This window comes from Leptodactylus fuscus, chromosome 4, assembly GCF_031893055.1.
Source record: "Leptodactylus fuscus isolate aLepFus1 chromosome 4, aLepFus1.hap2, whole genome shotgun sequence".
Taxonomy (NCBI): Eukaryota; Metazoa; Chordata; class Amphibia; order Anura; family Leptodactylidae; genus Leptodactylus; species Leptodactylus fuscus.
In genome coordinates this window covers 70,977,104-71,003,932 of record NC_134268.1, presented here as the reverse complement: position 1 = coordinate 71,003,932, position 26,829 = coordinate 70,977,104, and the positions used below count along the sequence as shown (strand labels likewise).

Genomic DNA, 26,829 nt, shown 5'->3' with positions numbered 1-26,829 from the left:
CGCCGCGATTGAAAGCCGATGCACTGCATCGGCATCGAGCTGCGCTCTCCGCTCCGGATTAGGCCCAATGAATGGGCCTAGTCCGGGGGAGGGAGTTTCTGCAGGTTGAATCGTGAGGCGACTCAGCCTGAAGAATGAGCATCTCGCTTCTTTTTTCCGGGAGTCGTTTCTTCCAGCTCCTGGAAAAAGCTCCTGGGCGTCTCCCATTGATTTCAATGGCAGCCGTCTTTTTGGTCAGGGTTTTGAGGTGAATACCACTAGCAAAAAAAAAAGTGATCAGATGTCCCCAAAGTTCTATTATGACCTTATGGGAACACAATATAAATATTAAAAAGATAAAAATAAAAAAAATTAATAGAAAAGTAAAAAATAAATAAATATATGCCAATAACACACCCTTATTACAGGTTCTACCCCCACCCTCAACAACAACATTAAAATAAAAATTACCTTAACGGAGAGGAAAAACTATTTTATAAACGTTTTTTTTTTTTTTTGTAGCACTTTGTATTATTAAATTAAAAAAATTAAAAGTGAAAAACAGACATGTATTCCCTCCTCTTTTGCTTATATTTTCCCCAGATATAAAAAATAAAAAGACATCCAAAAGTAAAAACATAAAAAAAAAAGCCATAAGAGTTACTGAAAAAAAACGCAGAAATTATAAAAATGTTATAGCTCTCACAACCGCACATGCAAAAAACACAAAACTGTGTCTGGTCCTGGACAAGAAATTGTCCCGATACTGAAGAGGTTAACTCTTTATGAACACAGACTAAAAATCACCTAAAAGATATGGCCCAATTTTTCAAATCTGACCTATGTTACTTTATGTGGTAATAACTTTGGAACACTTTAATTTACCCAAGTGATTTTGAGATTGTTTTGGTGACACAATGGTCCAGATTTATTATCATACCAGACTTTGAGAAAGGAAGCTTTTATCCGAAACGCATCAGTCTGGCGCAGTTTCCAAGATTTTGACATGCGTGTGAAAAGATTTTTCATGGATTAAATAAAGAGGAGTTTTATCTTTCCAAACGGGGTTACGCTGGTTTTATTTTACTATCGATCTACAGATTTATTATGCCTTGTAAGGCTCGGGCCCCATGTGGTGTAAACACTGTGGTTTGCCTGCGCTGTAAACGCCCCTGAAAAAAATACAGTGTTTTACAGTCACAAAAAAGTAGCAAATCCCATCTGCACTTTGTGAGAAATTACCGCAGTGGACACTTTTCCAAAACGGTTTTGGAAATCGCAGCATGTCAATTATGCCAACGCCGTTGGTCTCCCTTTAGGTATAATGGAAGCAGAGAGTCTGCAGAGGAAACTTCTGCAAACTTTGTGTGAAAAGCGCTGTGGGAAAAACCGTGATGCGCTGCGGAATGCCACATGGGGCCTTAGGCCTAAGTCAGTTTTCTGTGACTTTCTTTTTTTTTTTTTTTTTTTTTTTTTTTTCAAAACTCTGTGCTGTCTTTGCAACTTTAAAGAATAGGGGCCTGGTAAGAGCTTGCTGTGAGCAGAGCCAGATTTATCATTAATTACTCCTGAAGTCTGGCACCAATGATGCAGAAAATGCGCGTTTTTCCCCCCAGGCACATCGGGGCTATGAAGCCTGACATTATTAACAACAGTCTTCGTAAATATGTTTCATTGTACTTCATGTTAGTGGTAAACTTTGGTCGATATTTTTTGCATTTATTTATTTAAAAAAAATTGAAAATTTGGAGAAAATGTAGAAAAATTCACAATTTGCTCTGCTATTCAGATAGTCATACTACTCAAACTAGTGAATAAATATTATTTACAATACCTCTGCTTTGTTATCTTTAACCACTTCAGTACCGGGCCAATTTGTGGTCCAGGACCAGACACATTTTAGGTTTATTTTGTATGTGCGGTTTTGAGGGCTGTAACATTTTTCTCATATGTCTCAGTCAACTAATTTTTGCGTCTTTTTTCAGGGACACATAGGGCTTTATTTTTATGTTATCTTTATTTTCGAATGTGTTTTAATTTTTTTTATATCTGGGAAAATATAAACAAAATAGGAGGGAAATTGTGTCTGGTTTTCAAATTTTATTTTATTTTTTAATTTAACCCCTTCCCGACATGCGCCGTAATAGCACGGCGCGTGTCGGGTCTGTAACTATGGCGACCGCCCGGGAGCCGGGCGTCCGTCATAGCCGCCGGGTGTCTACTGCTTTAAGCAGTAGACAACCGGCTCTAATGCCTCCGATCGGTCCCCGGACCGATTGGAGGCATTAACCCCTCCGGCGCTGCTGTCAAAGGCGCCGGAGGCGCCATTTTCCCTGCGGCGCATGGGCGCCGCCATTTTGGCAGGGATTGCCGGCTCCTGGAGCATGCTCCAGGGCCAACGTCACATTCCCATGACAGCCGGGAGCCTTGTTAAAGGCTCCCAGCCGGTCTGCAAATTCTCTCTTTTGCAGGCTGGTGTATACAGCCTGCAAAAGAGATGATGATTTTTTGCAATGCATTAGCATTGTAATGCATTGCATTAGTGATCAGACCCCCTGGGGTTCAACACCCCTAGGGGGTCTAATAAATGCAAAAAAAAAATAAAAAAAAAGTAAAAAAAAAAATATAATAAAATATAAAAAGTATTAAAAGTTCAAATCACCCCCCTTTCCCTAGAACAAATATAAAAGTAGTTAAAAACTGTAAAACATATACATGTTAGGTATCCCCGCGTCCGAAATCGCCCGCTCTACAAATCTATAAAAATATTTTTCCTGTTCGGTAAACGTCGTAGCAGGAAAAATAGTCAAAAGTGCCAAACCGCCGTTTTTTCACTGTTTTAATTCTGATAAAAATTTGAATAAAAAGTGATCAAAGCAATAACATTTCCCGAAAATGGTAGAACTAAAAAGTACACCCGGCCCCGCAAAAAAAGACGCCCTATGCATCCCCGTACACCTATGTATAAAAAAGTTACGGCCGTCGGAATATGGCGACTTTTAGAAAAAAAAATTTTTAACACCGTTTTGGAATTTTTTTTAGGGGTCAAAATGTAAATAAAACCATATAAATTTGGTATCCCTGGAACCGTACCGAAACACAGAATATAGGGGACATGTCATTTTGGCTGCACAGTGAACGCCGTAAAACCAAAGCCCGTAAGAAAGTCGCAGAAATGCATTTTTTCTTCAAATCCACCCCATTCAGAATTTTTTTCCTGCTTCCCAGTACATTATATAGAATAATTAATGGTGGCATCATGAAGAAAAAATTGTCCCGCAAAAATTAAGACCTCATATGACTCTGGGAGCGGAGACATAAAAAAGTTATGGGGTTTAGAAGGAGGGGAGTCAAAAACGAAAAACGAAAATCAAAAAATGCCATCGGCGGGAAGGGGTTAATAACACAAAGTGTCACTGAAAAACTTTATAATATAGTTTTTCCTCTCCGTTACGGTAATTTTTATTTTGTATGGTGTCATCGGGGGTGGGGCTATAACCTTTAATAACGGCGTTTTATTAGCGTATTATTTATTTATTTTTTATTTATTATTATTTTATTTACATTTTTAAAAAACTTTTTTATTATATTTTTATTTTATTTTTTTTCCAGATTGTGTCCCCATAAGGTAATAAGAAACCTTTGGGGACATCTGATCACTTTTTTTTTTGTACTTGAGGCTGATTTCTACTATAACTGGGGCTGCTACATTTAACCTCAGATACAGGAGAAATCCAACCTCCTGCATGCTGTATACACAGCTTACTGAGCTGATCTGAGTCCTGTAGGACCCAGCAGCTCTGGTAAGACTCTGCTCCCGGCGGATCACGTGTCCGCCGGGTCAGAGGGCAGCTGAATTATGGCTGCGTCCATAGCCGTGTATACAGCACTCATTGAGCGCTGTATACACAGCGATCGAGAAGGCAGGGGAGGTAATAAATCTGCCGTGTCTTCTCTCTAGGAGCTCCGGCTGAAGTTACAGCCGGCTCCTAGTGAAAGCAGCTACACGATCTATGTGCAGCTGCTGTGTTCTGGTGGACGTACAGGTACGTCCTGGCAGAACTAGACAACCACTTCCCGGACGTATATAGTCTATGGGCGGTCCAGAAGTGGTTAAATAAATTTAGATGTTAAAAGTCTAGCACCAAATTTCTAAGTTTACAAGAAAATTTCCAAAGCCCATTTTTTAGAGACCACTTCAGTTCTTTATCCCCACAGGGTAATTTGGGCATTAATGCTCTGAAACTTTTTTCATCTTAACCATCTTTGCCTTCCAAAATTCATTTAACTTCTTCAGTATTTTTGTCAACATGAGATGAGCGAGTAGTATTCAATAGAGTAGCTATTCGAAATACTCGTACTCTATCCAATACTACTCCTATTCACAGTAAAGATTCGATTCAGAACCAGCGTTGATTGGCTGAAAGCTATACAGTGTACAGCATTAGGCCAATCAACGCTGGTTCTGCCGGAGGTTCGTCTGTGAGGAGGCGGAGTCTAAGATCGGACCACAATGGAGACTGCTGTGGTCCGATCTTAGACTCCTCCTCCTCACAGACGAGCCTTCGGCAGAACCAGCGTTGATTGGCCAAATGCAGTACACTGCATAGCATTCGGCCAATCAACGCTGGTCAATGCATTCCTATGAGAAAAAGTCCGCTGCCGCATAACCGAAATCTGCTAGCTCTCCCAACTAGCAAAGATGAGCCTGCTGCAGAACCAGCATTGATTGGCCGAATGCTGTACACTGTATAGCATTCGGCCAATCAACGCTGGTCAATGCATTCCTATGAGAAAGCTCTCCCGACTAGCAAAGACGAGCTTGCTGAAGAACCAGCAGGCTCGTCTTTGCAGTGTATAGCATTCAGCCAATCAATGCTGGTTCTGCAGGACGAGTAATGACCGATTCACATTAGTGCTTGCCTCCTGTCCGGAAGGAGTCCGCAGGAGGACCCCCCCCCCCGAATGGAATATCAGCGCAACTGCAAGTGCTGGACAGTTAAGCAAACGGACCCCATAGCATATAATAGGCTCTGTGTGCTTGCCACACACTGCCCGCATGAATCATTCGTTGCATGAATCAATCATTATATGCTATGGGGTCTGTGTGCTTAACTGTCCAGCGCTTGCAGTTGCTCTGATATTCCATTCGGGGGTTCCTCCTGCAGACTCCTTCCGGACGGGAGGCAAGCGCTAATGTGAACCGGCCCATAGTCTATGGGGTCCGTGCGCTTTAACTGCACTTTGCTCCTCCTGAAACAAGCATTTTTTCCCATAGACTATAATGGGATTCGATATTCGATCGAGTAATCGAATACTGAGGCTCTACTCGAAACGAATATCGAATATTTCACTACTCGCTCATCTCTAAGGGTCAGTTCACACGTGAACTGCCCGCGAGGGTTTTGACACCGAGAGAGACGCGGTGAGCCGCGTCTCTCTCTTGTCAAAACCCGCCTGCCGCGACCATCGCGGTCGCGGCTTTCCCCTCCACTGTCGGCTCAAATGAATGAGCCGACATAGGAGGGAGCTGCCAGGGGCGGAAGCCGTGCGGCTGAGCCCGCGCGGCTTCCACCTGAAGAAAGGGCATGTCCTTTCTTTTCTCCGCTAGTGGCAGCCCGCCGCTAGCGGAAAAAAAAGCCCAGTGGTCTACATAGACCACCATTGTAAAGGGGCGGATTTTGAAGCGAAATCCGCTGTCAAAATCCGCCCCTTTGCCTATGTGTGAACTAGCCCTAATAAGGGCTTATTCTTTGCATAACAAGTTTATGTTTTGAATAGCTTTTATCAATATGTTTGCAGGGGGCAAGTGAAAAAAAGCACAATTTTGTTTGTCTTTTTTGTGTTTTGTTTTTATGGCATTCACTCTGCATTATAAATGACATGGCCATTTTATCCACCAGGTCATTACAATTACGGCAATACCATATTTATATTGGTTTTATTAGGGGCATCAGTATTACTGAATAAAATGCCATTTTGCGAAAATACATGGTGGCACTTCTGAAATCTATATTTTTTTTTAATTGACAGAACAATGTGGGGTTTCTCTTTTTGCAGGACAAGTTGTAGTTTAAGTATTGCCATTTTCTGGTATGTACAGCGTTTAGATTTTTTTTCTTTCTTTTCAGCGAGGTGACAATAAGAAATTACATGTGCATTGCAGTATTTTTTATGACATAGTGCAGGCTTATACAGACACAGGGATACTAGAAATGGACAAACTTCACAAGATTCCTTTAGCTAATTTTTGTGAAGTTCAGTCCTCTGGTTTGTTTCGTACCGAACTTGTTCAGATAGAACTGAAAGTGCTTTTGTTATACTCTGGGGTCTCATCAGATCCCATATTATAAGTGGGGGCCCAGGGGAGCTGTGAAAAAATAACATTTATATATCACCTTACCTCACCACTTCTGTGCATCTTTCTGGTGTCCAGTGTTCCCCGACATCCTCTTCAGGCCTCCCAATAAAATTAAAAAAAAAAAATTGAAAAAAAAAAAAATTAACCCCATTTTAGAGACTACACTACTCAAGGAATTTCACAAGGGGTAGAGTGGTCATTCTGGAGTGCCTCCCTAAAATGAATGTGCAAAGTAAAAATTTAAATATTTAACAAGATATGCCATTTCAGTGCCCAATATGTTGTGTGATCAGAAACATGCACTCCAAAAACTTTAGGCCAAAGCGCCATGTAGCAGGTTGCAGCAAAAAAGCGCAGGGAAAAATCTGCGCTGGTAACAAATTGCGATTTTTCCCGAAGTGCTTTTCACAAAAAGCCCACAGAGGTTTCCTCTGCAGACTTTCTGCTCCATTATACCTACAGGGAAACCTCCGACGTTTTCATAGGTATAACTGACATGCTGCGATTTCCAAAACCGCAATGTTTTTGTCAATTGCAGCGTCACCGCTGAGCATATTTTTCTGCAATGTGTGGATTCAAAAAAGATGTATATGTGGGCAGAAACTGAGTACTCAGCAGAGTTCAGAAGGGAAATGTGTGGTGCTTCTTGGAGATTTTGGAGTGCATTTAGGGGGACTGGTTTTTAGATACCATATCACTTTTTGTAGAGCTCCAAAGGTGCAGTAAAGTGGAATACCCCAAAAACTGGCCCGTTCTGAAAATTACATCTCTCAGGGAATTTATCAAGGAGTGTAGTAAACATTCTTACTCCGAGAATTTTGTATTAATTCATTTCTCAGTTGAATGTGCAGCCAAAATTTAAAACTAATTTTTCCAGATATACCATTTTGGTGAAAAAATCTGCAGTGGAAAAACTGAGTAGTATGTCGCAGCATGTGAATTATATGTGAGAAAATGCTGGCATATAGGTATAATAGGGACAGAAAGTCTGCAGAGGAAAAAACTTAGCAAAATCATAAAGAAAAACACTGCAGAAAAAAACGTGATGGTTTCCACTGCTTTTTTTTTTACCTTGCAACATTTTTTTTCTGCGCTTCGCTACATGGGGCTATAGACTAAAGTGGATTCTCCCAGGTACAACAACTTTTGGAGTATTTACCTCTGTTGACACAAGTTAGATAAAATAACTGTATTGAGTAGTGAAATTATATATTTCTAAATATTTGTCTCCCTCTTCAGGCCTTTTCATGTCATGACAACCTTCTTAAAGTTGTCAATAATTAAAATGTACCTAAACTTTCAAATGGCTTTCAATTTTCTGTCAGCCTTTGCGACACAAATAAATGTTGTAATCTACTTTATGTAACACCTGAAGTCTTGAGTTTGCTGGCACACTCCTGACCAAGCTCATTGCCTACCTCTCTGTTCTGTTTCTTTATTAGTGTTTGCACTTGCTAAACTTCCTCCAGCCTATCCCTGAGTATCAGGAGGGGGGTGGGGTGTTAATTTAGGGCATTTATACTTGTACCTTATGGGGTATGGATTTTGCTATATATTTGCTTAATGTAGATTTAAAATTTCTCCCACTTAAAAGAGTTGTTGGGGATAACTCGAAATCCCTAAACCAACCTAAAAAACACCCTCCTACGTTCTAAATAACATAATTAATAATTTCAAAAAAGTATATTTACCCATATTACCACCCCAGGGACATTTTCTGAATTTCCTCATTTCCGGTAATGGATTGTCAACGCTGGAGGAAAAGAGCACTCACAGACTGAATCAATACAGGAGAAGCGGCTGTCTCAAACAAAGAAGCATGGAGGGACAGTATATACTATGGGTCAGGGGTTGGGCTGAGTAGGTAGGGAAGAGTGGGATAGCTAGAGAGACAGGGAAAGGATGTATGGGAGGGAGGAAGGAGGGGGAGTAAGGTGAGAGGGATTAGTGAGGAAGTTGCACAGCAGGAAGCAGAAGCAAGTAAACAAATGCAAGAGATACCAGGAGCTCCCAGAGACACCCAGAAATCACTCAAAACACAGCTAAAGGTATATGGGTGCATTTATTAACCCATTAATAGCACTAACAGACATTTAAAAACAAAACAAAACATTTTTTGACCTAAGTATAAGACATACCCATCACAGCATGACAATCACTCCAGAACCTAGGTCAATCCTTTCCCTCTATGCCTGTACACTGCTTGTATTTATGAGGTCTATCCCTGTCATTGTACTTTCATTTGCCCTCATGGGACTTTGATCTGGCTCTTTTTATATATTTATTGGCTATTTTCAGTACGAGTACTTTTTGTACTCCAATTGTTATATATTGAAATATTTATTGAAGCCATTATTGATTACTATTATTTATTATTTGGCTTCTCTGTACTACCTTTCCCTGTGATTTGACAGATCGGGCTACTTTTGCAGTTGTACCTTGTATTTATCACACTTGAATGTATATACCCTGTATATACCCTGATTTTTTGATCAATCTGGCTGCACTCCAGATTTTATCTGGTGATATATATTTACCTCTTATACATTTTTATATCTATTCTTACATCTATGTTTACGCCTCTTTTGATCAATTTCTGGCTAGCTGATTGGAGTGTTTGACTTAGTATACTTTAGCCCATAGGTGTATACATGTGTGTACTATTTATCTTTTACCTTATATAAACACCTTATTAATATACTTACCCAGTACCTTACCTCCAGTATACTTGGCTCCTCCCCCTTGTCTGACGGCATTTTGATTTTTATCATTTTTTATGTATATTCATTAATAAAAGTTTGTAATTTGTGGTACTTATCTGAATTTTGAAGTGTTCCTTTCCGTTTTTCTTGTGTGTAGTATCTGACAATAGCTGCTCCCAGTCTATATCCTGAAGAGCAGCCCTTAACATGGGAAAAAATTTGCCAATATTACACTGTATAAACAGATTTTAGCTCCTATATGTGAAATTCTGCACTGAAATCCACTTTCTGTCCCTTCTGTATTTGTCTTGCTTCTCACTGGAGTATGGGTGTACTGTCTAATAATACAGGGAAGCTGAGACTGGAGGTTCCTTCAAGACACTATATCACACAGAACAGTGCAGTATGAAGAGATTCTCTTGTAGATGAGTTCTACCTGTATGATTTCTATAGATCTCACCAGATGACAACACAATAGACATTTATTTCCAGCTGCGAATGTCCCCAGTGCCAATTGTGTTTTCAACTAATGAGACATCAGGAAATAATAAAAAAGGAACTCTCCATTTTGCAAGGCCTGAAATATAACTTTATGCAGTGACTCCAACCAACCTGTTCTCAGCCTCTATACATTATAGGCCCGTACTCCAGTAAGAAACAAGTAATGGAATACTGTAGGGACAGAAAGTGGATTATAGTGCAAGAAATCAAAAGTTGTTTAGCATTGGTACAGGAGTCCGTCACCAAACGCCAACATATAAACCAGCAGATAGGGTAGGGTCACCTGAATCGTATACAGTGTTATCCACAAGATATAGTTGTTTATGTCAATATGAAAATAAGCTCTTTGAAGCAACAAGGGCGTTGTTGAATAACTCTTTGGAGCAATGACAGCGCCCTCCTTGCGTCAAATAGCTTGTTTGCTTATTGACAAAAACAGCAACATCCTGACAAGGAAAAAACCATAAATAGGTTAAGGTCAGCTAGATCAGTGTGTGGAGGTGGGAGGACATACTGGGCTCTGGTGGTAGGCATCCAATAAAAAGGGGTTTTTCCCATCTCAGCCATGTATGATAGATGTGAGCTCTACATTTGAGATTTGTACCTATCTCGAGAACAGGGGCACCGCACACCTCTGTAAATGAAGACACATGCATGGCTCTCTCTATTTACTTCTATTGGAGACCTGAAAACACTTGAGCAAGGGTAAGTTCACACAGGGTTTTTTGGTCCGGAACCTGAGGCGGAGGCCAAAATATGGGCAGTGCACCAGCATCCAGTCGCGCACTCCGCTCCAGATTAGGCCCCAGAATGAGCATCTTGCTTCTTTTTCTGGGAGCCGAAACAAACGGCTCCCAGAAAAAAAACCTGACCGGCTCCCATTGATTTCAATGGAAGCCATCTTTTTGGTCAGGATTTTGAGGTAGATACGGCCTCAAAATCCTGACCAAAAAACCCAGCGTGAACTTACCCTAAGGCCGGTTGCTGATGACCATGCTGTGGGCCGGTGTGCGATCTGTATATTTCACAGATAGCACACTGACTCATTCTTTTCTACAGCTGTGATTTTCGCAGTCCCATGTGCAGGCCAACAGTCTGGGCCACCTTAGGGCCTATTCACACGAAGTAAACGCGGCACGCAATGTGCCGCGTTTACGGGACGTTAGTGCAGCGATTTTGACGGTGCATGTTTGCGGTCGGAACAAGCCCTTAGATAGGATAGGTCCTACTCCTGTCCTATTTTATGGCTCCTATTCATTTAATGAAAGGAACTGCAGAAGAACAGCCCGTGCATGGGCGGCACATGGGGACATCGCTGTGTGCAGACCGTACTTTTAAATCATGGCAGGCCGGGTGCAGCATGGTCGTCTGTAACCTGCCTTACCACTGGTTCACATCTGTGTTTGGGATTCTGTTCGGGGAGTTCACTTGGGAACCCCTGAACGGAAACCTATATGCATTAAAAAGCGGTTACCTAAGAAACCACACGGACCCTATAGACTATAATGGGGTCAGTGTGTTCTTCCTGCGGTGTCCCCACGAATCATGCAGAGAGTAAAGGCTCGTTCACACGGGGAGCGGATTTTGGCACCGAAAGTGACGCGGGGAGCCGCGTCACTCTTGGGTCAAAACCCGCCTGCCACAACCGTCACGGCTTCCCCCCTGCGCAGTCGGCTCAAATGAACGGGCCGTCTCTGGAGGTTGCTGAAGAAAGGCCAGCTCGCTAGCGGAAAAAAGAACGTAAGTGATCTCCATAGACCACTATTGTACGGAGGCGGATTTTGAGGCGAAATCCACCTCCTTGCCCCCATGTAAAGTAGCCCTAAAGCCCTGCAAGCAACACTTTTCTCTCCACACGTTTTGTGCGGAAACCTTATTGCCTGATGTGACAAAAACGCAAGAATTTTTTTTTTTTTTTTTTTTTACAAAAGCGCTGAGGTTATACTGAGATTACAAAAACATCTGGATAAAAACGCTAAAGAACTGCAACAGTTCCAGATACAAAAAGGGTTTTTTGCACGAGTAGCTTTTGCGTTTCCGCAGGCCTGTATAGTGTGAACATAACCGCAGGCTCTCCTGTACATGTGCTGACAGGAATAAGCGCTGTGGGGGAGGAGTTTCATAGCGCGCCAAAACCAAAAGCTGAAGCCAGCACCTCAGCCGGTCCCTTGTGTCCTCTCACATACACTACTGTATAAAACATGCCGGTGGCTGCCGAGGTGTCCGGGGCTCAGGAGCAGGTAAGTGACCCGAGGCTGGAGCGGGGGCCGGGACTCTGCTGGAACCGGAGCTTAATCGCATTTTCTTCCAGGGAGTAAATGGCGGGCTGCAGCCTGAGGAGACCAAGCACGACGAGCTGAAGTACTTGGAGCAGATCCAGCACATCCTTCAGCACGGACACCGCAAAGAGGACCGCACCGGCACCGGGACCATCTCGGTGTTTGGTATGCAGGCTCGGTACAGCCTGAAAGGTAAATGTACCGGCGGAGGAGCAGCGGGATCCCGGCTCTGACTGATGGCGGGAAAAGGCGGAATGTGTAAACAGCCGGACATGTGCAGCTCCAGGGCCCGGGCTCCTCTTATACTAAACCTGGAGCCTGTCACTGACATCAAGCTGATCTGTCAGATGGAGGGAGAGAAGGAAGGGGGTGCAGAGATTTGTGATGGAATATAATAAGAAATGTAGCTGAAATCCAGACCAGACAGTAGTTGTCCTGCAGGTTTATTCATCTACTGGGTCTTCTAACTCTCATTGACCTCACTGGTAATGAATTGTTGTGCAGACTTTCAGCATGGAACTGCACCCGCTAAAACTGCTTTTGCACTAGGTTCACACTAGTGTACGGCTTTCTGTTCTTGGGGTCCGCGTGGGGACTCGAAAAATGGAAAGCTAAACCGCCTAAAAAGTTACCTGAGAACCCCACAGACTATAATAGTGCCCGCTGGGTTTCTGCCCAAACAATGTGGAGAGGAAAGTCCTGCTTGTAGGACTTTTCTCTCTGCATTTTTTTTTTAAAGCAGGTTTGGAAACCCTGAACGGAATTCAACCTCTGCAAACTTTCTGTCTAAAGCACTGCGGGAAGAACCGCGATGCATTGCCGCTGCAGTTTTTCTTGCAGTGCTTTTTTGCTGCGGGACACCCTGTGGGGCCTTAGCCTTAAAGGGGTTGGCCACTTTCAGACGAATATTGACAAACAAATCCTATTAATATTATAAATGTGAAATGTTTGTGACTTTGGATGTTCAGATGTTTGGCGGTCAATCACGCAAAACCCGCTCCACCGATTTGGCTGAAATTTTCCACAAACATAGTTAATACACCCGATTGCGCAGTAGGCTACTTTTGAACACAATAACCCACATACGTTTTCCACACAAACCCCACAAAAAACAAACTCACATCACCATCTCTGCAATCTCACACACTTTGGACCATAGCAAGCCCCTAAACTTCACATTATCCCCTACAGCCTAGCCCCTAACCCCACACACTCTCATTCACATATACTTTCACCCTCACCTTCACCATCCTGCAGGAGCCTACCTCTGTCACTCTCCGGACCAGCCATGTTTGCTGACCCCCACCGCTGGGAGGATCTGCGCCACCGCCCACCACACTACTCCACTAGCTTCACAGGAGCATGCGCACTTTGCACACATAAAGAACGTGTTACTAGCACTCCACCATTTTGCGCCTCCACCTTAGGCCGCAGCACACGAAATCCTGCCTCCAGCCCGCAACAGTACCCAACGCCACTATCACCTCCCTGCTGTTTCCTCTGCACGATCCATCCACCAGCCTGACACTGGTAAGTTCACATACCACTCTAACACTGCCAGGACCTCTGCCCTCTGTACTCCGCTGTGTTCACACCTTACGCTCCATAATAACCTTACCCCTCTCCCTCAGTGCCCTATCCTTCCACTTCTCCTTCGCAAACACACCTCACAGTCACTTTCACCTCACTTCACCCCCCTTGCTACGGCCCATGCCACTGATGTTCCTATGGCAACCGGCCACCATAGCCAACACTTTCTTGCACACCGCCGCTCACACTGCCTCTGCTCTCGGCCGCCATACCCCCTTGTACTACGGCACATGCCGGCACTTTCCGTCTGCCAGGTGGCCGGTAGCTACCCCGTCATGTCTCCGGTTCCTGCCAACTTTGCGTCCTCCGCCGCCTTCTCTTACCTGACCCGCAGCTCCCGTCTGTCCCTCGCTGCTCGGAGGCATCCTCCTGCTCATCTCCGCTGCCTACACTGGGCTAGGCTGCCACCGCGAAGGTTCCTATAGCAGCTGCTAGCTCTCCCACGCCTCCCACACAGCTCAGTGTGTCCAGGCTGCTGCAGGCTATGCTACGTAGCCTGCAATAGCACTGGCACGATTATGCAATACATAGCAATACATTACGATTGCAATGCATTGCATTGTTCAGGACACCCCCTGCTGGTGTACAACGGTATTGTTTTGCAAGCTCCTGGATGCAGCCTGCAAACCTCATTAGCATTAAAATAAAATAAAAAATACTGTGAAACACACACATTAACTATCCCCGCCTCCGAAATCCCCCACTCTACTAACTGAACTAAACATTACGCCTGCATACACTCACACTATTAGGCAATGCATTACAATACATTACTATTGCAGTGCATTGCATTATTCAGCACACCCCCTGCTCTCCTTCACACCTACTAAACGTCCATGTATTTGCTGAAAATACGCGTCTACAAATACACGTGTAAGGGTCCATTCACACGGCGTAACGCGGCACTCATTTGGTGCTTATATTTACGCCGAGCGCCGCGTTACGGGAGCGTTTGCGCCGTGCTATTTACGGTGCACGTTTACGGTCGCGTGTACATGGCATTAATGCCGCCTAAACCCGATCATAAAATTTCTCCCGCGACTCGATTTACACATTTCTACAATCACCGCAGACGAAGTCGCGGGTAGCAGCTAGTGTACAATAAAAAGGATATACAATTTTCCAATATACTTTCTGTATCAATTCCTCCCGGTTTTCTAGATCTCGGCTTGCTGTCATTCATTCTGTTACTTCTAGAGGATAAAACTCTGACCATAGTCATGTGATTTACCGTCCATGGTCATGTGATGAGGACACATCTAAATGAGGTCGCCTTGTCGTGGCAGGTACAGGGCTTCCATACTATATGATCAAATTTGTTTAACTAAGTACCTCTATATTATATTCTATAGCATGTTAGTTTTTTTACACTAGTATTGCCCTGTAGGGTTTTCACATGAATATAAAATGTTGTCTTTTGTTTTCTTCAGATCAGTTCCCTTTGTTGACAACAAAGCGCGTGTTCTGGAAAGGAGTGCTGGAAGAGCTGTTGTGGTTTATTAAGGTAACGTGTCATACATGGGACAATTGGCACTATGGCTTTAAGCAGTTGACAACCGGACCGATCGGAGGCATTAACCCCCCCCCCTGGCGCCACGTTCAAAGGCACCGGTGGCGTCATTTTCCTGGCGGCGCATGGGCGCCGCAATTTTGCCAGTGATTGCCGGCTCCTGAAGCGTGCTCCAGGGCCGACGTCACGTTTCCATGACAGCCGGGAGCCTTTACAAGGCTCCCCGGCTGGTCTGCAATCTCTGTTTTGCAGGTTGGTCTATGCAGCCTGCAAAAGAGAGAATGATTTTTTTTGCAATGCATTAGCATTGTAATGCATTGCATTAGTGATCAGACCCCTGGGGTTCAACACCCCTAGGGGTCTAATAAATGCAAAAAAAAAGTAAAAAAAAAAAAAGTAGTTAAATACTCTGAAACACATACATGTTAGGTATCCCCGCGTCCGAAATCGCCCGCTCTACAAATCTATAAAAATATTTTACCTGTTCAGTAAACGCCGTAGCGGGAAAATAGTCAAAAGTGCCAAACCGCCGTTTTTTCACTGTTTTGATTCTGATAAAATTTTTTATAAAAAGTGATCAAAGCAATAGCATTTCCCTAAAATGGCAGAACTACAAAGTACACCCGGTCCCGCAATAAAAGAAGCCCTATGTATTCCCGTACACGGAAGTATAAAAAAGTTACGGCTGTCAGAATATGGCGACTTTTAGAAAAAAAAAATTTTAACACCGTTTTGGATTTTTTTTTAAGGGATCAAAATGTAAATAAAACCATATAAATTTGGTATCCCCGGAATCGTACCGAAACACAGAATACAGGGGACATGTCATTCTGGCTGCACAGTGAACGCCGTAAAACTAAAGCCCATAATAGTCACAGAAATGCATTTTTTCTTCAAATCCACCCCATTTTGAATTTTTTTCCAGCTTCCCAGTACATTGTATAGAATAATTAATGGTGGCAGCATGAAGAAAAATTTGTCCCGCAAAAATTAAGACCTCATATGGCTCTGGGAGCGGAGAAATAAAAAAGTTATGGGGTTTAGAAGGAGGGGAGTCAAAAACGAAAATAAAAAAAATGCCATCGGCGGGAGGGGGTTAAACAAATTTGATAAACAGGTGCCCATCCGTTTACATAGATATAAATGTAAAAGTTGATCTGTTCTGATCTGTTTCTGTACACTTTTATTGATGGAGACAAACATAGTATACTATACTTTTGCATCCATCCAAAGAAATGGGCAGAAACAAATTAGGATTTATACCATTTTATATGTTAATGAATGACCATCTGTTTTTTTTGCATTAAGTAAAAAGATCCGATAAATGAGTGTTAAAAAAACAACAACAAAAATGCACTCTTACATCTTAGTGCCTTCTTTTCCCCTCTTGATTTCAATAGCGGGTTTCGGTTCTGATGTCATGGAGCAGGATAGGGCCTTCTCTAAAAATCATGCGAATGAAGCTTAGGAAGCCATTCTGTGTGCACGGGGCCTAATTTGTGGGTATGATTTTTATGTTTTCAGTGTGCCTATTAAAATCCATATAAACCATCGCACTCATTATTTATTAATGTGGCTTCCAGTTTTCTGTTGAGAGATTTCTATTGACCTAGTGTAATGTATTACAATAGCCAGCAGATGTCTCTGTTCCACTTGATTTTGAAAACTTGATCATGTAGACTGTCCCTGGCTACTGCACACAAGGGGCAGGGTGTTTTCCTCTTTCAAACTTTCAGCTACAGTCCTGTGGCCAGGTGAGTGGAGTACCCAATTCTGGCACTCAGCGAGGGGCCATGTTAAGGTCATTGCAGATTATTCCCCTTCAGTATCCTATTGGAAGAATCAAATCCACTTTTTTTTCCCCACTCTCTCTCTTAAGGGCTCTACAAATGCAAAAGAACTTTCTGCGAAAGGTGTGAAAATTTGGGATGCAAATGGTTCTAGGGAGTTTTTGGATAAGCAAGGATTTGAAACCCGAGAGGAGGGAGATCTTGGACCTGTATATGGCTTTCAGTGGAGGCACTTTGGCGCTGAGTATAAAGACATTCATACAGGTAATTAATAAACAATGGACTTTAATTTATTTCTCTATGATCTAGACTCTTAGTCACAAATATAATCCCGTCTGCAGATTACAAAGGGGAAGGCGTGGACCAGCTACAGAGAGTCATTGACACCATCAAGAATAATCCTGATGACCGGAGGATCATCATGTGTAGCTGGAACCCTAAAGGTACACTCTCATTTACATATATGGTGTATGTGATCTGTATATAAAGTTGATTGGTTTTGAAAACATTGCAATCAATGGCAGGAAAATAAAGCAAATAAATAATGTTGAAGTTAAAAATTTAAGCAGGAGATGTATTAGGAATTGTTTTGTATTGATGCAGCTTGTTATTCGGCCAATATCGTTAAAAACTGGATAATCCCTTTTAGGCCTCACTTTGCGGAAACAGCTTTTTCTTTTGTTGCAGACATTGTTGAAATTTTTTAAGCCAAATCCAGGAGTGGTTTGCGCAAAAGGTAGGTTAATTTATATATATCCCATTCCTCTTGTAGCCATTCTTGGCTTTGGCACAAAAAAGCGCAACAAAATCTGCAACAAAAAAGCTGCATTTCTGCAATGTTGGACCTTAAGGATATAAAAACTGCCTATGCATAACAAATTTACATTATTTATTGGAGTTCTTACTAGCAAAATATAACAAACATCTGTTGTCATTTACTATGGTATGTGACATTATCTTTCATGCCCAAATTAAAGGGGGAGTCCGGCCCCAAATCAAATTTTCATACTGATATCTGCAGATATCAGGATAGGTCATCAGTATGTGATCTGCCTGGGTCCAGCACTCGGACCCCCAAAGATCATATGTTCGGGCATCCTCCAAGTGCTGGAGGTTGGTGATGGATCTGCAGTGGTGTTCCTATACAAAAAGTAACAGGACAACACACGCCTCCTCTTCACTAGGAGCTTCTGGTACCTGAAATCTGATAGAACAGATTATGTGTGTTGGACCCACACAGATCAGATCTGTAAGTCATCAGTTTGAAAAATTGCTTTGCGGCTGGACAACCCCTTTTAATACCTATTTAACGTGGACCAATAACCAGCCAAATGTTTGTATTGGCATTCTGTTGTTTGAATGTGTTCAGTGATCAGCCAACAATCCAATGCTTTTTTACAACTTCTTTTATGTGAGCTTAAAAATCATTGTTCAGAATTCACTGTTGACAATATTTGAAACCACATGTAACTGAAAGATCGTATTAAAGGAGCACTCTGGAATTTATTACATTTTTATTTTTTTTATTCATTCATTCTGTACTATTTCCCTCATTATATATAACTTGGCTAGTAATACCTTATTTAGTCATTCCTGTAATGCTGGGTCCTCTTCTCATTTGTATTGTGATCTCAGGGTGACACCCCCCCAATTTGATTATTTGGGAGAATATGTAAAGAGATGCGTAATATGTAAAGGATAATTCCCCAGTACAGAAGCAGTGATAGTGCAATCCTCTAGCTGTCCATGTGATGCTGTTCTGAGGCATCATGGGATATGTACTATGAGGAAAATGTATAAAAGTCAAGAAGGTGTTTGAGGAGATGCCTTATGTATTAGCATGGGTAATAAGCAGATATAGATATGTCACACTGATTTCGGACTTAAATACATTATTTTTTCTTTACAGATCTGTCCATGATGGCACTACCACCTTGTCATGCTCTGTGCCAGTTCTATGTTATTAACAATGAGTTGTCATGCCAGCTGTATCAGCGATCTGGGGACATGGGCCTTGGTGTGCCATTCAATATTGCCAGCTATGCTTTATTAACTTACATGATTGCACACGTCACAGGACTGAAGGTATTATATATCATTCTAAACTCTATTATTTGACTTGATGAATCCTTAATTTTGTCAGCAATGTTTGACATATTAAGCAGCTTTATTAAGACTGGTATTTTGCGTATATGGTAGGAAAAGCTCCCAGTATATACCATACATCAATATACCATGTATACTTGAGTATAAGCTGACCCGAATATAAGCCAAGGCCCCTAATTTTACTACTAAAAACTGGGGAAACTTATTGACTCTAGTATAAGCCTGGGGGGGGGGGGGGGGGGGGAATCCACCTTTGCACATAAAAAGTCTGGTCATGTGCATTACAGTTTAGTAACTCTATGTGCCTCATAGTAATAGCAGTTAACCCCATCATGTCCCTCACATTAACCCCCTGTGTACCTCACAAAAGAGTTACTGATATGTGGGACATATGGAGGTAATAATTAGGCATCTTCATAATTAAGGTCCTTTATTAGTACCCCCCCCCCATGTGTCCCATATATTAGTCACCCTTACATGGGGCACACAGGGGTTAAAGGGGCTCTATCATTGAGAAAAGTCATTTTTATATAAGCACATTCTTGCATAGCCTTTAGAAAGGCTATTTCACACCTATGTAAATTGCCTCAGTAGATTTTGAATAAGTCTGTTTTTATTCATATGCTAATGAGCTTAGACTGTGCACCAGAAGTGTCTGTGTGCACTGTCTGCTCTATGTGTATGTATAACAAAGATGAGTCATCAGCACAGCACCCTCTGCTCTCATACACAGAGCAGGCAGTGCACACAGACACTTCCGGTGCATGGTCTAAGCTCATTAGCATATGAATAAAAACAGACTTATTCAAAATCTACTGAGACAATTTACATACTAAAGGTACGTGTGAAATAGCCTTTCTAAAGGCTGTGCAAGGATGTACTTATATAAAAATGACTTTTCCCAATGATAGAGCCCCTTTAATATGAGGGACATGATGGGGTTAACTGCTATTAATGTGAGGCACATGGAGAAACTGAAACTAATTTAGTAACCCCAAATGCCTGACATTACTAGTAATAGTAACCCCAGCAGGTACCTGTGTACTTTCACTTTACTGTAGCTTCCTCTCCTCCATACGCTTCCCCTGGGTCTCCGCTTATTCTACTCTGCAGTCTCAAGAGTATAATAGCAGATTCGATTCAGTCTGAACAAAACTGCAGGAGGCACCTTACAAATGTTGTAATAAGAGATGTGATCAAAATCACATTGGTTATCCTGGTTGATCGTTTTCAGTAATTTTTCGATTAATTGCCCAGCCCAATATGTAGATATCACAGTAGTGTCTTAGTGGCCATAAAATCTACCTCGTGAATATTCATGTTGATGATCTACTTCTAATATCTTACTAATGCCCTTGTTCTGTATTACTTTAGCCTGGTGAATTTATCCACACTTTGGGTGACGCTCATGTATATCTCAATCATGTTGAGCCGCTGAAAATTCAAGTAAGTGATTTTACAAATCAGGGGATAAAGTCTACTTGGAAATTGTGTGGGTTAATTTTTTTTTTTTTTTTTTTTCTTCATTTAAGGGAACTTGGCTGTATCAGTACATGATGGCGCTTTTATTTAACAGTTTTGTGTTTATTCAATATGTTGGTATATTGCAATGCAACATCCCTTTGCTGTGGGATTCTTTCCTCAGTGAGGCTGGGTTCACATCTACATTGTTTAGCCTGTTTTTCTGTTTCGTCATAGGAACAGAAGAACTGATTAGATAATAACTTGACCGATTTAATGACTGACTTAAGGCCCTAGGGGACTGCATTGACTATAATGGGGTCCGTTGGGTCTTTCTGTTTTCTCGGTGACCTCACCAGACTGAAAGGTGTGTTTGCAGGACTTTTTTAAAAACATAATTTTAGGTGGTCTCTGCATTGGAGGCTCCATATGGAAGTCCAGCATATTGAAAGATTAAAATGTACCTCCACATCTAAATAACTTTGAATAGTGCATGCGACTATAAGAAACTTACGTAACCTATCTTAAGAAGATCTGTTTCTTTCTCCACTTATTACGGTAAGCTGTTCTCCTGCTACTTATCTTCAACCTGACTGCTTGTTTACTTTTCCTGTCCTCAGGCACATGCAGTTTTGTATAGCGCTAGAAAGCAGACCGAGCGCTGAAGTCAGCATAGTCGATTTTCCTGTTATGTGCCCCAGGGCTGGAGATATCGGTGCCATTAATTTAGACACTGATCTCTCCCTACTGTAAGAAGGGCGTTCCTGACAGTCTAGTGTCATTGCTGGACTGTGAGGAATGCCCTCTTCTGACAGTACTCTAAAATAGCCTTGCACTGTCAGGATGGGGTGTTCCTCATAGTCTAACAATGAGGATAGACTGTCAGGAACATCCTTTTGACAGTGAGGAGAGCTCAGTGCCAAAATTAATGACACGGATATCTGCAGTCCTAGGGGCACTTAACGGGAAAGCCAACCATGCGCTGAATTTAGTACACTGTCTGCTTTTTAGCTGTGTATAAAACTGCACATGCATAACGATGACTTAAAAAAATATTTAACCTCTCTCTCTCTCTTCTGGAATCTTCCCATCCTTCTTCAAGCATGCTGTTATAACTCCGCTATTGAAAAAACCCTCCCTGGACCCATCCTGTGCTGCTAACTATCGCCCGTCTCTAACTTCCCCTTCATCTCTAAAATCTTGGAATGTCTGGTCTATTCTCGTTTAATCCGCTATCTCTCTGCTTGACCCCTTACAATCTGGTTTTCACGCTCTGCACTCTACTGAAACGGCTCTCACAAAAGTCTCCAATGATCTCTTAATGGCTAAATCCAATGGTGACTTCTCTCTTCTTCTTCTTCTGGACCTTTCTGCAGCTTTTGACACTGTTGACCATCAACTTCTCCTCACTATGCTCTGCTCAGTCGGCCTCAACGACACTGTGCTCTCCTGGTTCTCCCCTTATCTCTCAGACCGCACTTTCAGTGTATCATTTGCAGGCTCTGTTTCCTCCCCTCTTTCCCTTGCTGTTTGGGTTCGTCAGGGCTTGGTCCTTGGCCCCCTGCTCTTTTCCCTCTTCAGGTACCATCTTTATGCTGATGACACTCAATTATGCGCATCTTCCCGTGACATCACCCCTGCACTCATATAGAACACCAGTGACTGTCTTTCTGCTGTCTCAAATATCATGTCCTCGCTCTATATGAAACTAAATCTCTCCAAGACTGAACTACTACTGTTTCCACCATCTAATAGATCCGTCCTTGATATATCCATTGCAGTCTCAGGCCTTACTACACTCACCAGCCACTTTATTAGGTACACCATGGTAGTAACAGGTTGGACCCCCTTTTGCCTTCAGAACTGCCTCAATTCTTCGTGGCATAGATTCAACAAGGTGCTGGAAGCATTCCTCAGAGATTTTGGTCCATATTGACATGATGGCATCACACAGTTGCCGCAGATTTGTCGGCTGCACATCCATGATGCGAATCTCCCGTTCCACCACATCCCAAAGATGCTCTATTGGATTGAGATCTGGTGACTGTGGCGGCCATTGGAGTACAGTGAACTCATTGTCATGTTCAAGAAACCAGTCTGAGATGATTCCAGCTTTATGACATGGCGCATTATCCTGCTGAAAGTAGCCATCAGATGTTGGGTACATTGTGGTCATAAAGGGATGGACATGGTCAGCAACAATACTCAGGTAGGCTTTGGCGTTGCAACGATGCTCAATTGGTACCAAGGGGCCCAAAGAGTGCCAAGAAAATATTCCCCACACCATGACACCACCACCACCAGCCTGAACCGTTGATACAAGGCAGGATGGATCCATGCTTTCATGTTGTTGACGCCAAATTCTGACCCTACCATCCGAATGTCGCAGCAGAAATCGAGACTCATCAGACCAGGCAACGTTTTTCCAATCTTCAATTGTCCAATTTCGATGAGCTTGTGCAAATTGTAGCCTCAGTTTCCTGTTCTTAGCTGAAAGGAGTGGCACCCGGTGTGGTCTTCTGCTGCTGTAGCCCATCTGCCTCAAAGTTCGACGTACTGTGCGTTCAGAGATGCTCTTCTGGCTACCTTGGTTGTAACGGGTGGCTATTTGAGTCACTGTTGCCTTTCTATCAGCTCGAACCAGTCTGGCCATTCTCCTCTGACTTCTGGCATCAACAACGCATTTCTGCCCACAGAACTGCCGCTCACTGGATGTTTTTTCTTTTTCGGACCGTTCTCTGTAAACCCTAGATATGGTTGTGCGTGAAAATCCCAGTAGATCAGCAGTTTCTGAAATACTCAGACCAGCCCTTCTGGCACCAACAACCATGCCACGTTCAAAGGCACTCAAATCACCTTTCTTCCCCATACTGATGCTCGGTTTGAACTGCAGGAGATTGTCTTGACCATGTCTACATGCCTAAATGCACTGAGTTGCCGCCATGTGATTGGCTGATTAGAAATTAAGTGTTAACGAGCAGTTGGACAGGTGTACCTAATAAAGTGGCCGGTGAGTGTATAACTCCTAGGCAGCATGCCCGCTGCCTCGGGGTCATGTTTGATGCAGACCTTTCCTTTACTCCCCATATTGAATTACTCGCACGTTCATGTCACCTCCACCTCAAAAACCTCTCCAGAATATGCCCTTTCCTTACCAGAGATACATTAAAGACACTTATTGTCTCTCTGATTCATTCTCGCCTTGACTACTGTAACTCCTTACTAATCGGTCTTCCCCTTACTAAACTCTCCCCTCTACAATCTATTCTCCGGTCTGAGCCAGTCGCTACATTGACTGCCTATTCAATATAGAATAAAATATAAAGTTATTACTCTCATCCACAAGGCTCTCCATAATGCTGCACCTCCCTACATTTCCTCCCTCATCTCTGTCTACCGCCCAACCCGTGTTCTCCGTTCACTCAATGACCTATCACAATTTCTAACGTAAACCCTTCCATACTAAAATTAGAATCCACAAGATTTAACCCTCCTCTGTCCCCACTCCCACATTTCCCCACATGATATGATGCCATTTCAGGCTAACTTTATAGGTCCAAGCTCCATCCACGTGTTAAAGGACACCACTAGTGACGGCTAATACAGTTTTATGTTTGTGTAATGACAGTAACCTCTATTACAAAAGTGTCTGACCTCTGCATAAGCAATGCCGCCCCTGCTACCTCTTGTGTCACCCCCTCTACCTCATAGATTGTAAGCTCTTGCGAGCAGGGCCCTCAGTCCCATTTTGTGAAATGACTTTCTTTGTAATGCATCTTTCTGTCTGCGGAATATGTTGGTGCTATATAAATAAAATTTATTATTGGTCCTCTTTAAGAATTGTCTTTGTATTCAGCCTCACTCACAGAGATCTATGGAGAAGGGAGTGTAGGAGGATGTTCCTGCCAGTTAGTTGATTTATTGCCTCATTCTGTGCACTAGTAGCCTGTTATCTACAAGCCTAGTGGTGTTAAAAGGACAGTGTGTAGCAGCAGTTTTTTCAGTGTCTTTTCTAGCAAGCTCTTCATCCCCTTTCACGCTGCCTGCAAAGTGGAAAAGAGAACATTTATTTAAAATAAATAAATTTATTTCAATGTTTTTCACCTGTACTATTTTTTTCTGAAATAGTTTACAAGTGGAGGTACACTTTAATGCAGAGAACTACTGTACATAGTATTTACTGCTAAAGGATGGTATATAAAGTTAGTTTCGTTCAATATGACAGAAGACAGTTTGATTAGTAAATCTTCTTTGTGTCTGATCAAGAAACACCAACTATTATGGACTTGGATTCCTAACTACCATATATACTCGAGTATAAGCCGAATCTTTCAGCTCAATTTTTGTGCTGAAAAAGCCCCCCCCCCCCCCCCCCTCGGCTTATACTCGAGTCAGCAAAAAAAAAAAAATATATATATATATATATATATATATATATATATATATATATATATTTATTTTTTTTTAGGAGGGGGGGGTCTATGACTAGCCACAATATCAAAGTATAGAATCTCCCATAAAACAGTGCAAAAAAAAAAAAAATTCTAAATCACTCTCACTTTCCCTAGAATACATACAAAAGCAGAAAATTACTGTGAGACACATACACATTAGGTATCCCTGTGTCTGAAAGTGTCCGGTCTACTGAATATAGGGTATCTGCAGTGCTCCTGTTCCGTCGGGAAGGGGTTAATAGGAGCACTGCAGATACCCTATATTCAGCCAGGCTGAATTCCAAGTGGGGGAAAAAAAACAGTCCTCAAGCTCAGGGAAGGGGCAGACAGACAACCAAAACACCCCCTCCCCTTTCCCAGCATCTACTGCACCCAAAAACTCCGACCATTTTAATTTTTGAAATTTTCCAGTAGCTGCTGCATTTCCCCCCTCGGCTTATACTCGAGTCAATAAGTTTTTCCAGTTTTCTGTGGTAAAATTAGGGGGGTCGGCTTATACTCGAGTATATACGGTAAATACATACACTGTATATATTACACTTTTTTTTTTGCCTCTTTTTAAACAAGCCTTTGGTTCACTTTTTCACTGAATGAGCTAAACTACAGTTTAGGCTTTTTTTCTTTTTTGGGAACAAAAGTTGACAAGGTTATCTCTTTATATTTTAGCTTCAAAGGAAACCTAAGCCATTCCCTAAACTTAAAATCCTACGGACAGTGGAAAACATCAATGACTTCAAAGCAGAAGATTTCCAACTTGAAGGCTACGACCCCCACCCCACCATCAAAATGGAGATGGCTGTGTGATATTTTCTGAAGTTTTTTTTTCCCCTTCTCTCTTTAGCACTTAATGTAAATGTTGTATTTGTTCTAGGCATCTATTCTTGGCCGCCTACTTGTACATAAAGAATCTTCATAGTAAACTTGATAATTATATACTGCTTTGGCTATTAATTTGCTTTGGGTTTAAGTATATTTGCAATGGCAAAGTTCAGAATAAGACTGGGGCTACACGATGAATTGTGGCCACGTGACATTGTGCTGCATTGTGTTCTTGACACCGACAGAACAGCCAACTGAAATCCAAACCTACTTGTACAATAATTGCTTGTATAATAATTGCTATGCTAAATAAAAAAAAAAAGTTATCTTCAGACTAACTTTTTTTTTTTTTTTCAGCCTCAATATAAAAATAATGTTTTACCAATCAATCTGCAGTCAATACTCCTTTATGAAAATGTGAAAACTTGCAAATTAGGTTTGGGGGGCCCTAATTCTCTTGATCATCTTTGAGATTATTTCGAAAGACACATGATGAAAGACACATATGATTTCAAAAGACACATATATGGTCTTAACTTACTATACATATAGAGAGAGACAGAGACACTACCCCAGTAACCTAAGAAAAGTAACCAAGAACCTTATGATCACACTAACTGATGCCAGATTCACACCTGTGTTCAGGTTTCCATTCTTTAGGTCTTTTTGGGGGGGGGGTCAAAAAAAAAAAAAAAAAAGGAAAACCACTCTGCTTTAAAAACAGTTACCTACAGCAACCCATGGACCCCCTAGGCTATAAAAGGGGTCCGTCAGGTTTCCACAGAAAACATGCGGACAGAAAAGTCCTTCTCTTTGCATCTCTAAGTGGATTTGGGGACCGAAACCCCGAACATGGATAAAGCACAGTTGCGAACCTAGCCTGAGTTTCAACGATCCTGTGTGTAGATGGAAGAAATTTCCAGAAGATCAAGCATACAGCATACTAGAGACTTTATTGCAGTGTGTTCAGAAAGTGCAAAAAAACAAAGATTAAGTTCTAAGCATTTGTGTCTGGGGAAAACTTGCCCTATATCAGTGATGGCGAACCTTTTAGAGACCGAGTGCACAATCTGCCACCCAAAACCCACTAAATTATCACAAAGTTCCAACATGACAATTTAACCTTAATACTGTGCAGATCCACAATTATGGACCTGCAAAATATGGTCGTGTGAATGGGGCTTTACAGAGCTTTCAATTATACAAACAACTTTGTCCTGCATTTGGTATAAATTTGAACAATTAAGGTTCATTATTTACGTTGTACAGATTTGTTT

General features: G+C 42.1%; 1 protein-coding gene across 1 annotated transcript; it reads left to right on the top strand.

The window, feature by feature from the left end:
- The first annotated feature begins 11,717 nt into the window (after positions 1-11,717).
- On the top strand, positions 11,718-25,579 carry TYMS (thymidylate synthetase). The gene is made up of 8 exons (XM_075272154.1): positions 11,718-11,783; positions 11,855-12,014; positions 14,843-14,916; positions 16,802-16,976; positions 17,054-17,155; positions 18,622-18,797; positions 20,193-20,264; positions 25,400-25,579. Exons 1-8 carry the CDS (start codon positions 11,745-11,747, stop codon positions 25,535-25,537), a joined length of 936 nt encoding a protein of 311 aa, XP_075128255.1. The 5' UTR covers positions 11,718-11,744; the 3' UTR covers positions 25,538-25,579.
- The last annotated feature ends 1,250 nt before the right edge of the window (positions 25,580-26,829 follow it).